We start from the raw sequence: 10,390 nt of genomic DNA on the forward strand, positions 1-10,390 counted from the left end.
ACCCGCCCATTCACCCATCCATGCATCTACCCAGCCAGCCACCCAGCCATTCATGTGTCCAAACACCCATTCATCTCTCCAGGATTTACTCAGTGCCATATGGTCGACACAGAAGTGAAGCAGTGTGGACAGAGGACGTTCTTTAAAGCAAGGGGCAGAGTGTGCTTTCACTGTTTGCTAGTTGACACGCACACTGCAGACAGGGAGCCTTGGCTGGCTCGCTGGCTGGGTTTCTAGGCCACCTTAGCTCCGTCCCTGATTTCCTTTGGGCCCTGAGCTTAGCGTGTTGCCATGGCAGCTGGGGATGAGTGACCTTCAGTGACAGCAAGGCATGTGAGCAACAGCCCGGTGGAAGGCGAGGTCGGGCGAGGTCACCGGGGGGCAGCGGCTGAGCCCCACTCTGCTCTTGTGGTTCTGCCTAACAGCTGCTCTGGGTTTCTGCCCCAGGTCGGGGGCGGCCAGGAGGGCGCAGGGGGCCAGGTGGAGATCTTCTCCCTGAACCGGCCGTCGCCCCGCACGGTCAAGTCCTTCCCACTGGCGGCCGCTGTGCTGTGCATGGAGTACATTCCAGAGCCAGAGGAGGGGGAGAGTGGAGACGGAGCCAGAGAGGACAGCGGCCCTACTGCCGACCCCTCGGCTGCAGTGCACCCCACCATCTGCCTGGGGCTCCAGGACGGCAGGTGAGGACCCGGGGAGGGGCAGAGAACAGCCTGGGCGGTGGGGCGGGCAGGCAGGTGGGTGGCGGAAGGTGGGGTCCCGGGCGCCTGGCGTGGAGCTTCCCGGGCAGCTCCCTCTGGGCAGTGAGCGGCCAGCGCGGCTGGTGCTGAGGGGACCCGGCAGTTCTTCTCTTGGGTCCTCAGTCTACCATGTAACCCTGAGCCTCAGTTTCTCATCTGCACAGTGGGGATTCAAGCTGCCCCCCCCCTCCTCCCGCCGCCTGTGCTCCCGTCAGGTCACTTAGTGGTCACTGACGGCGCCCACCACTGTGGCCTCGACCCTTGGCAGGGTGGGTGGGGTCCGGCACGCCCGTTCCACGTGTGGGTCTGCCTGCGGAGAGGGGCGCCCCCTGCAGGCTGTGCCTGGGGCAGGCGAGTCAGCCCCAGGGAAGCCGGTGGGGCCCGCGGGCACTGAGGTCCGCAGCGTCCTCCCTGTCTGTCTCCCATGCCTGGCGAGGGGAAGGGGGGACCGGGCACTTCCTGGACACCTACTGCGCGCTGCTGCGAGCCCACAGCCGCTCCTGTGCCCCCCTGATTCCCGCGGGAGACCCTGAGGGAGGAGCAAACAGCCGGCACACGCAGAGCAAGCGTGGAGCCCAGGAGGGGCCCCGTCAATACCTGTTCTGGTTTTAATGAGATGAAACAGATATTCAGTGACATTCACCATTTTGCCCTTTTCCACTCTCTTTCAAAAATCGAGACACCATTGACACATAGCTTATATTAGTCTCAGGCGCACGACATAATCACTCAATATGCTGTGAACTGGCCAACACAGTAGGTCACTTTTTAAAAATCATTTGTCCACTTCCAAGTGCGTAATTCAGGGACGCTCCCGTCACCGTGTGCAGGTGTCACCGCTATCTTGTTCTAGAACATTCTCATGTCCCTAAAAGGAGCCCCATGCCCCCTGCGCGCCCCGGTCCACCCCTGGGCCCCCAGACGCTCTCTGCCTCTGGATCTGTCTCCTCCAGACGTTTGACAGAAGTGGGGTGCACGGTGAGCGGCCTCGCTCCTTCTCACTGGCTGTCGTGTTTTCAGGGCTCACCCTCCAGTTTTTAGGGGCTGGGGTTGTGAGGGAGGCGTTTTTGCCCCATTTTGGGGGAGCAGACTCAGGCTGCGCAGCCTGGGGTTATCAGCACCCCCACTGTGGCGCCACGAGCCCCCCTCCGGCCTGACCCCGGCAGCGCTGGGCCCCTCCCTGGGGGTGTGGCGGGCGGGGCCCAGGGGGGCTGCGTGAGTCACGCCGGCCTCTCCCCGCAGCATCCTGGTATACAGCAGCGTGGACACGGGCACCCAGTGCCTGGCGGCCTGCCGGAGCCCCGGCCTGCAGCCGGTGCTCGCGCTGCGGCACGGCCCCCTCCACCTGTTTGCCGGCCTGCAGGACGGGACCCTCGCCGCCTACCCCCGGAGCAGCGGTGAGCAGCGGGCGGGGCGGCAGGCAGCCCTGGGCGCCGGGGGGCTGGACCCTGGGCCAGGGTGGCCGCGGGACACCGGGCGAGAGCCAGCTCAGACTCCACTTGGAGGAGCTCGGTGCCAGGCCACCCCAAGACCCTGATCCCCGGGGGGCCGTGCAGCAGTGGGAGCTGGGGGGACCCACCGTGCAGTCAGCTCCGGGCCCGCCACGGGCTCCCCGGCGAAGGCACAGCCGAGGGTCGTGTACAGCCAGTGCCTGGTGGAGGGGGACTCGGGGTCTCGGTTCTGTCCCGAGCCCCCTGCGCTCCAGGGGGGGGGTCGGGCCCGTACCCCCCGCGGTGTCCTCTCACGCAGCCCTGACGGTCGCCTTCTCTTCAGGGGCCTGAGGCTCAGCCTCAGGGAGGCGCCGGGGAGCCGTCCGTCCCCCCGGGGCCTGTCGGTGTGGTGACCCGGGCCGGGCGCCTCCCCAGCTCCCCCGGAGCGCGGCGGGGGCCCCCTGCTCCGCCCTCCCAAGTGCTGTGTCATCACAGCCTGTTGCGGGGTTATAAACGGATATTTGTACTGAGCTATCTTTTTTTTTTTTTTTTTTGCCACTTGGCACTGTGTTGGTATTTTTAATTAGCTTTTGATAAGGCATTTATAGTTTTTAATTAAAGGGGGAAGAGGGAGGGAAAAAAAATCCCTCGCACCGTCAGGCGGAGTGTGCGTGTGAATGTGAATCTGGGATCAACTGCGTGCGTGTTGGACGAGGGGCTCCAAGGCGCCCCTCTCCCGCCCCCACCCGGGCCCTGCCCCCACCCCGGTGGCCGCCCTGGGCCCCTTCCCTGGTCCCTCGCCGCTCTGGCCGCGGGCTGGGAGGGGTGAGGGCTGTCGTGTCCCTTTGCCGCAGCTGCCGTCACAAAGTCCCCACACAGGGGCTTAAGGGCAGAGACGGACTGTGGGAGCCTGGTGCGGGTCGTGCCCGTGGGGGGGCGCTGGGCGGGCGGCGCCGGCCACCCTGGTCTGCAGGCTGCCGGGCCTGAGTGCGCCGCCGTGGCCCTGACTGACGTGGTGGCTGTGTGCCAAGCCCCCTGCCCCCCAGGACACCGTCGCGCTGGTGCAGGGCCCGCCTGCCACCACCTACCTCCGCTGGGACCCTCCCTGCACGCAGCCATTCCGGGGTCTCAGGGCTTCAACATGTGGATTTTGGGGGGACACAGTTCAACCCATAATGGGGGCTTGGGGTGTAAATGCTAGCCTCAGCCTGCGGCGGATCCCGGAGTTTGTCAGGATTACTGCGCCCCAGTCCCCCATCTTGTGGATGGTAGGGGTCTCCCCAGGCCCCCCGGGTGAGCAGGCCGGAGCCCGGCGTCTCTTCTCCCGTGGGAGAGAGGACGGGGTCGGGCAGCTTACCAGCCTGCCTGGCAAACCTCTGCCCAGCGAGTATTTATGAGACACCTGCTGTGTGCCACAGGTAAGGTGGCCAGTGCATGCGTCGCCCCTGCCCTTGCGACATTGTGGTCACAGAGGTCACGGTCAGTCCCCGACCCAGCAGGAGGCCCGCCCATGCTTTGTCTCAACGCAGAAGGGCAGGGCCAGAAACATTAAAAGGGGCCGAGGCCAGGGTGGCGACTTGCCCGAGGCCTCGAGGACCCGGGGCCTGGAGCCGCCTGTCCGCGACGAGGAGTCCAAGGCCATCAGGCCATACTGCGCTGGGGAGCCCGGGACCAATGCGCGGCAGACAGGGAAACTGAGGCCAAGTGCGGTGTGGCCACACGGTCACTGCTCCCAGGGGCCTCTGCCTCTGCGCTCGTTGGCCCCCTCCCGTTCATTCACCGACTCCCTGACTCACTCACACTCACTTTGCATTCTCCATTCACTCACTCGTTCATTAATGAGAAGCCCACAGAGTACAAGGCACTGAGCGGGGGGTCTTGGGACCCGGAGCTGAGCCAGGAGGCCACCGCCCGGCCCCACAGCCACCCGGCCGCCCAGCCGCCCGGCCCTGAGTGTGGGCAGGCGCTTCCCGGGGCCACACAGGCACGGGACTGAGCATCCTGGCTGGGGAGTGGGGTGGCCCCTGGTTAGACGCTGGGATGCTGGGACGAGGGCCAGGTCATCCCAGGAGGCGGGTGACGAATGGGTGAGGCTTGGGTGGGGGCTCAAGCTGTCTGGGGTTGAGGCTCAGCTGCAGGGGGGCAGCTGTTGCTTCTCTCTGAGCCTCAGTTTTCTCGCTGGTAAAATGGGAGAGAAGGCAGCCCCCTTGGAATGGGTGTGCGGCCCGGGGCACCTGCCACACCAGTACCCGGGGAGCCTGGAGATGTGCCCGCGACCTCTGGCCACATTGCAGTCAGAGAGCTTGGCCTGGCGGTTCAGGCCCCTGCTCTAGCCGGACCCTGGGGGGCCCATTTGGGTCTTCTGCCCTCAGGCTGGGCCCTGCTTCTGGTCCTGCCAGCAACTCACTGCGGGCGTTGAGCACATTGCTCCTCTTTTCAAGTCCTCAGTTTCCCCATCTGTAAAGTGGGGAGTCGCAGTGCAAACCACAGTGCCTTAGAGCTTCTTGACGCTGGCTTTCCAGGGCTGACCGCTGCCTCCTCTCGGAACTTCCTGCCTTCTCCTCGGCGCTCCCACCTCCCCCAGCTCCAGCCTCTGGAAGGCGCCTTTGCTGAGGCAGAGCTTCCTCTCCCGTCACCTGGCTGAGAGCTGGTGCTGGACTCGGACTCGTGTGCCGGGGCTGTATGAGAGCGCCAGTGTGCGTACCCAGGACCCTTGGGGGGCAGGGGGGCTGGAGGGATGGGTCCCCAAGTAGGGTGTGTGTGAGGGCTGCCCTTGCTCACTTAAAACCTTACAATTGTGGCTCGTGAAGGCTGGGAAGACCCCGAGAGGTCAGTTATGTCCCTCATGGTGCCTTTGGACAACTGAGTCCCAGCACAAGGAAGCCTCTTGTACAGAGCCCCCCGCCCCCCCCGCCATGGACTCTAGAATGGGGATGCCTGTCCAGTGTCCTTTTTTTTTTAATAAAGATTTATTTATTTGTGCATACAGACTCGGGTACAGGCCAGAGGCTCAGGGGTGGCGAGAGGCCTCACCAGAGACAGAGTGGGGAGCAGAACAGGCCAGCTGACAAAGTACACTGCTGAGGGGAGCAGCGGGCGGGCCAGGAGAGGTCTGCTGCGCCATGTGGATCTCCTCTGGGGCAGGCGGGGATCGAACTCGTGCGGAAGCGGCTTAAGCTTCTTTTACAGCGCATCAACCCGCTGCGCCACCAGGGAGGGCCCCAGTGTCCTTTTTGGCACAATATTTATCTGTGTCATTCAGTCCTGGAGCCAGGACTTAGAGGGTTTCTGGAGATGCCCAACGAGCAGAGGAGGGGTCAGTCCCCACATGCTGCCTGGGGGTGTCAGACCCCAGACCCAGGGCTGGCTGGGTCTGGAAAGTGCAGGACAGCGGGTGCAGGTCTCCAGTGGCCATCACTGCCACGGGTCACTTTACTGCTTCCAGGGTGTGGTCACAGCATTTCTAGTGGCCTCTCTGGGGTCACAGACCCCTTATCCACAGTGGCAGGATCCCCAGCTTCTGGCTTCTAGCACATATATCTCTGGCCACTGGGGGGCGCGCAAAGCCTTGCATTTTCGCGTTCTGGCGTTCTGGCGGAGTCAGCGTCCCTGCAGAGGCCTGGCCCCGTCTTGGTCACTCACCCCGCGTGGCCTCAGAGCCCTTGTGAAACTTGGAAGCAGAGAGAGTGGCCGGGGTTGGGGAAGGGGCACGGCCTGTCACCCCGCAGTTGCCAGCTCTGTGGTCCCCGGTGTTGCGTTGGCCGGGCAGAGTCCACGCGGGCCGCGGTGTGGGCTGGTCACACCAGGCAGCGCTGGCTAGCAAGCAGGAGTCCTTTCCCGCTGTGCGAGTCTCCGTCTCAGTTTTCTCAGGTGTAGGACAGAATCTTCCAGGTGGGCCTGCCAGGGTCCGGGGAAGAACTCGTGTATGGAGTGCTTGGCATGCCCATTCGGGGGGCAGGAGCACCCCTCCCGGGCAGGCGCTGCGTGAGTGAGCCAGCGGCTCATCCGTGCCTGCCACTCCGGGCTCGCTTTACAGACCGGGACAGGCCGGGAGCGGGAGGCCCAGAGCCGAGGTGCCTGCCCACACGCCTGCCTGGGGCCTGGGGCCGAGCTGGGGTGAGCCGTCTGCCCCTCCCCTCTCGCTCACGGTCGGGAAGAGCTGGCTCCCAGCGGGCTGGGGTGTCCTCCTGCTTCCTCAGCGCTCGGCTGAGCTGGGAGCCTGCCAGCTGTAAGTAGGACAGGGTGGAGAGGAGAGCCTGCCTCACGGGCGGGCAGAGGGGCAGCCTGGAGGAGGGCTGGGGGGCGGGGAGCGCGGCCCTTCGCAAGGACCCCTCCGAGGACTCGCCCCACCCCTGCGGCCGCTTCCGCAGTGGACGCTGGGGGCCCCCTGCTCCGCAGCGGGCTCCCAGGGGGTCTGTGGTGGGCTTCTGGGGACTCATCCAGGGCCCGGTGGAGGGGCGGGCTCCTCCTGCTCCCGGACCCTGGCTGCTGCCTGGTCCCCCGGTGGCCGTGGGCAGCTTCCTGCTGGAGCTCCCTTCTCAGCCACCCTGGCACAGCCACGGGGCGCTGTGTGGCCTCGGGCGTGATTTCAGAGACTAAGCGATGTCCGAAGCACCTCGGGGTGGCAGGTGGGCCTCTTCAGTGCCAGGCCGGGTCCTTCGTCCTGCTCCGCCCTCAGAGGTGCTGGCTAGGGGCTGCTGGCCCCTCGGGACCTCCTCCTTCCACACCTGGGAGCAGTCGCCTCTCTGGAGGAGGAAGGTCTTCAGAGAGCTTGGGGAGGTGGGAGCACCTGGAAGAGGCAGGAAGTTCCGAGAGGAGGCAGCGGTCAGCCCTGGAAAGCCAGCGTCAAGAAGCTCTAAGGCACTGTGGTTTGCACTGCGACTCCCCACTTTACAGATGGGGAAACTGAGGCCTTGAAAAGAGGGCGATGTCCGCTCAACATCCGCAGTGAGTTGCTGGCAGGACCAGGAGCAGAGCCAAGTCACTTGACGTGGTCCAGGAAATGTCCCACCAGGCAGGGTTGAGTGAGGATGCCGCCTCCTCTGGGAAGCCTCCCTGGATTTCCCCTGTTCCGAGTTGATTTGTTTTCATCTCAGCAGTTCTCGTGGCCCCCTGTACAATCTGGTCATCTGTGCTTGGCACCTTGTATGGTGCCTGCTGATTCTCCCCTTGGCCTCTCGGGCCAGCAGGGTTCCCTGAACAGGCTGTATTTGGTTCGTTTCTGTCCTTCCAGCACATAGCACTCAGCCTGGCATGCAGAAGGTGCTTACTAAATGTGCGTGGGATGGAGGAACAGAGAGAAGGGGAAGGGCATGGAGGCAGATGGGGACAGCCATCATCCTGCAGCTGGAGGGGCAGCGATGGGCTGGGAGCCTGGGGTGCTGGGCCAGGACTGCACTGAGGGTGTGGTTCAGGGGTTAGGGAGCCCTGGGCCCCGACCCATTTGCCCCCTCCCCTCTGAGCGCTCCCTTCCTCTCCCTCCAGGAGGCGTCCCCTGGGACCTGGAGAGCGCCCCAATGTGCCTGACGGTGGGGCCTGGGCCCATTCGCACCCTGCTGAGCCTGGAGGATGCTGTATGGGCCAGCTGTGGGGCCCGGGTCACCGTCCTGGATGCCACCAGCCTGCAGACTCAGGTACTGCCCTGTCCCGGGCATCTCGTGGGCCCTGTGACACGCTCGAGTTCCACTAGACAGTGCTTAGCTCCTGGCTGTGTCTTGGGACCCATCAGAGTTTGTGGGGATACGGAGGGGGCCCAAGTTCCGTGCCGGGCCTGGCCTCTACCTGGCCTGCCCCCCGCTGCCCTGAGGCTGAGGCTCCCAGCACGCGGGGACCCCAGGTGTGTGTGTGCCTTGGAGGTGAGGCCGGGTCTTGTCCTCGTTCTGGTCCCCGGGGTGCTGGCTTCTGGGGCAGCCAGTGAGGCGGAGCAAGGGGGTTGGGGTGGGGCTGCTGGTACTGCCTCTGGCCGGGTGAGCCCTGGGGGCCCACGTCTGACACCGACCCTCACTTCCCAGCCTGGGCGTGCCCCAGGGGCCAGCGTGTGCTGCCCCGTGGCTGCCCGAGGGCATTTTGGCTGGCTGGAGGCCAGCGGGGTGAGCTGTCCCAGGCCAGAGCCCGGCGAGCCCGCAGCCAGAGCAGGCCTGGGCAGCCTCCGCTCACCGCCAGTTGCCCGCTGTCAGTGGCCTGCTCTCCCAGCGCCGGAGGGTGGAGGTGCTCGAGCTGGCTCTTAGGTGGCAGGGGGAGCCCCTCCTTGTGTGTGGTCCCTATCCATGTCCCCCAACACCATGCTGTTGAGCTGGGCAGGTGAGTGGGAGGGAGGAGGAAGGCGGGTCCTAAATTCTTGGTTCTTTCTCCTGAGCAGGAGGGGGACCCCTGAGCCGCTCTCTTTACTGCCCCCGTTTCTCTCGTGGGGCTTCCTTGGGTCTTTCTTCCAAGGGTCCCTCCCCTCAGCCTCTGGCAGGGCAGTTCGCCCTGGCCCTTTGGAGTCCAGGCCCACCTGGGTTCCACAGTGTGGCAGGCAGTGCCTGTCTGGCTAGCCCCTCCCCCCACCTCTTTATCCTGGCCCCAGGTCCAGAGGTCCCCCACTTTCGGATGACCCCCCTCACCGGCTGTCTGCACCCAGGAGGGGGGCCTGGTGAAGAGGTGCTCACAGCGGCTGGATAGGGGCCCCAGTGAGGGTGGTGGTGGGAAGGGGCAGGTCCCCGCCCTGCCCTTGAGAGGACCTCCAGACCCGGGGGGGGGGGCCCACCCTGTCACTGGGGGCCTCCTGGTCTGCTCCCGGAGGTCACCCTGTTTGTGCAGGAGAGACAGTCTCTGTTCTCCATATGGGAGTCATGAAGGAGCCTGGAGAGGACGGGACGGGGGGACGGGGGTCCCCGGCCCTCCGTGGGAGCTGTTGGCCAGAGGAGGAGGCAGCAGGGGGCTGTGAGGCAGGTGGGCACTGCGAGGCTCAGCGGGGAGAATCTGCCAAGGAGCTGCAGGACCCGGAGGCCGCAGGCCTGTGGGGAGTGTGGGCGCAGGGCCTGGGAGCAGAGGTGGTGACGGCCGCCCGTGTGGCGCCTCCCTGCAGCCTGGACACTTTCTGGAGGAGGGCAGTTGCGAGGGGTCATCAGCAGCAGCTGCCCTACCCCTGACCTGGACATCCCCCGGGGGTCCTCTGGGCACCCCACTCACTCGGAGGTGGGGCTTGCTGCTTGCTGCACCCCTGCTGAGCTGTGCGCTGAGGACGAGCTTCTGAACCTCCTGGGCCTCAGTTGCTTTACCTGTAAAGTGGGGTGATCATGGAGCTGTTGGGGTTCTTGCGAGGGCCCAAGGACTTATGGAGAAGGGCAGTTCCGTGGTACCTGGCACACAGTGGGCGTCGCCACGTCCCCGTCTGCCCGGTGAGGCCCTTGCACAGCAGCCGTGGTGTGGACGTGCGACCACGGAGCGGGTCTGACCCTCTGGCCCGCTAGCGGGGGGCTCCCTCCCGCTGACAGCCGCCCCGGGTGCGTGAAACAGATGGACGAAGGGGTGTAGGGCCCAGCGCTCCCCGATTTCCCCCCTCACTGCCGGCAGCGCAGCCAGCTCAGGCCTCGCAGCTCGGCTGGGCCCGTGGTCCCTGGGGCCACGCAGCCCCAGGCGCCAGCGCCAGGCCACGATGATTTAAGATTCGCTCTGGCCCAGCTGCTCTTTAGAAGCGTATCGCCTGCTCTGCACACCGCGGAGGGCGGCCGGAGATGTGGGTGGGGGGAGCGTCGAGGCCGTGGGGGCCCCGAGGGGCTCCGAGGCAGGCCCGGGGATCACGCGCCCGTGCAGGCGGGGAGGTTGCAAAGTTTGTGGGGTGCGGGCAGCTGGCCTTCAGCACACACAGCCCTTCGGCGCGGTAACGAGGTGATCGTCATGCATATTTAATAAGGCTGAGCTCGGGCGCTGCTGGGAACGGCGGAGACCGGCACGCCTTCGTGCTGGGGTCTGACGCGCCTCCGTCTGGCTGCTGCTAATGACCACCCTGGCCGGCTCGCGCACCCCCGCCACCACCCCTAGCCGGGCCTGGAGGCTGGGCCCCTACGTCCCCTCGAGCGTGAAGCTGCTCGCCTGCTGTCTCCACAGGTGAGGCTAGTGGGCACCGCCTATGAACAGCCACGTGGCCAGTCCTCTCCCAGCCTTGGGGGCCCCCTTGGGGGTCTGAGCCGTGGGGAGCCCTCTGCTCCCAGCCAGCAGCCGGGCCTTCTGCAGTGTGCAACC

The 10,390-nt window shown here is 65.6% G+C and overlaps 1 protein-coding gene across 1 annotated transcript in view; it reads left to right on the top strand.

The window, feature by feature from the left end:
• Positions 1-10,390, top strand: part of ARHGEF10L (Rho guanine nucleotide exchange factor (GEF) 10-like) — a 77,485-nt gene that overhangs the window by 50,156 nt on the left and 16,939 nt on the right. The window contains exons 20-22 of the mRNA XM_012722088.1: positions 448-680; positions 1,980-2,134; positions 7,652-7,800. Coding sequence (XP_012577542.1) covers positions 448-680; positions 1,980-2,134; positions 7,652-7,800 — 537 coding nt within the window. The remainder of the gene's footprint in view (positions 1-447; positions 681-1,979; positions 2,135-7,651; positions 7,801-10,390) is intronic.

The sequence above is a fragment of the Condylura cristata genome, unplaced genomic scaffold, assembly GCF_000260355.1.
Source record: "Condylura cristata isolate star-nosed mole 26May11 unplaced genomic scaffold, ConCri1.0 scaffold00008, whole genome shotgun sequence".
Classification (NCBI taxonomy): Eukaryota; Metazoa; Chordata; class Mammalia; order Eulipotyphla; family Talpidae; genus Condylura; species Condylura cristata.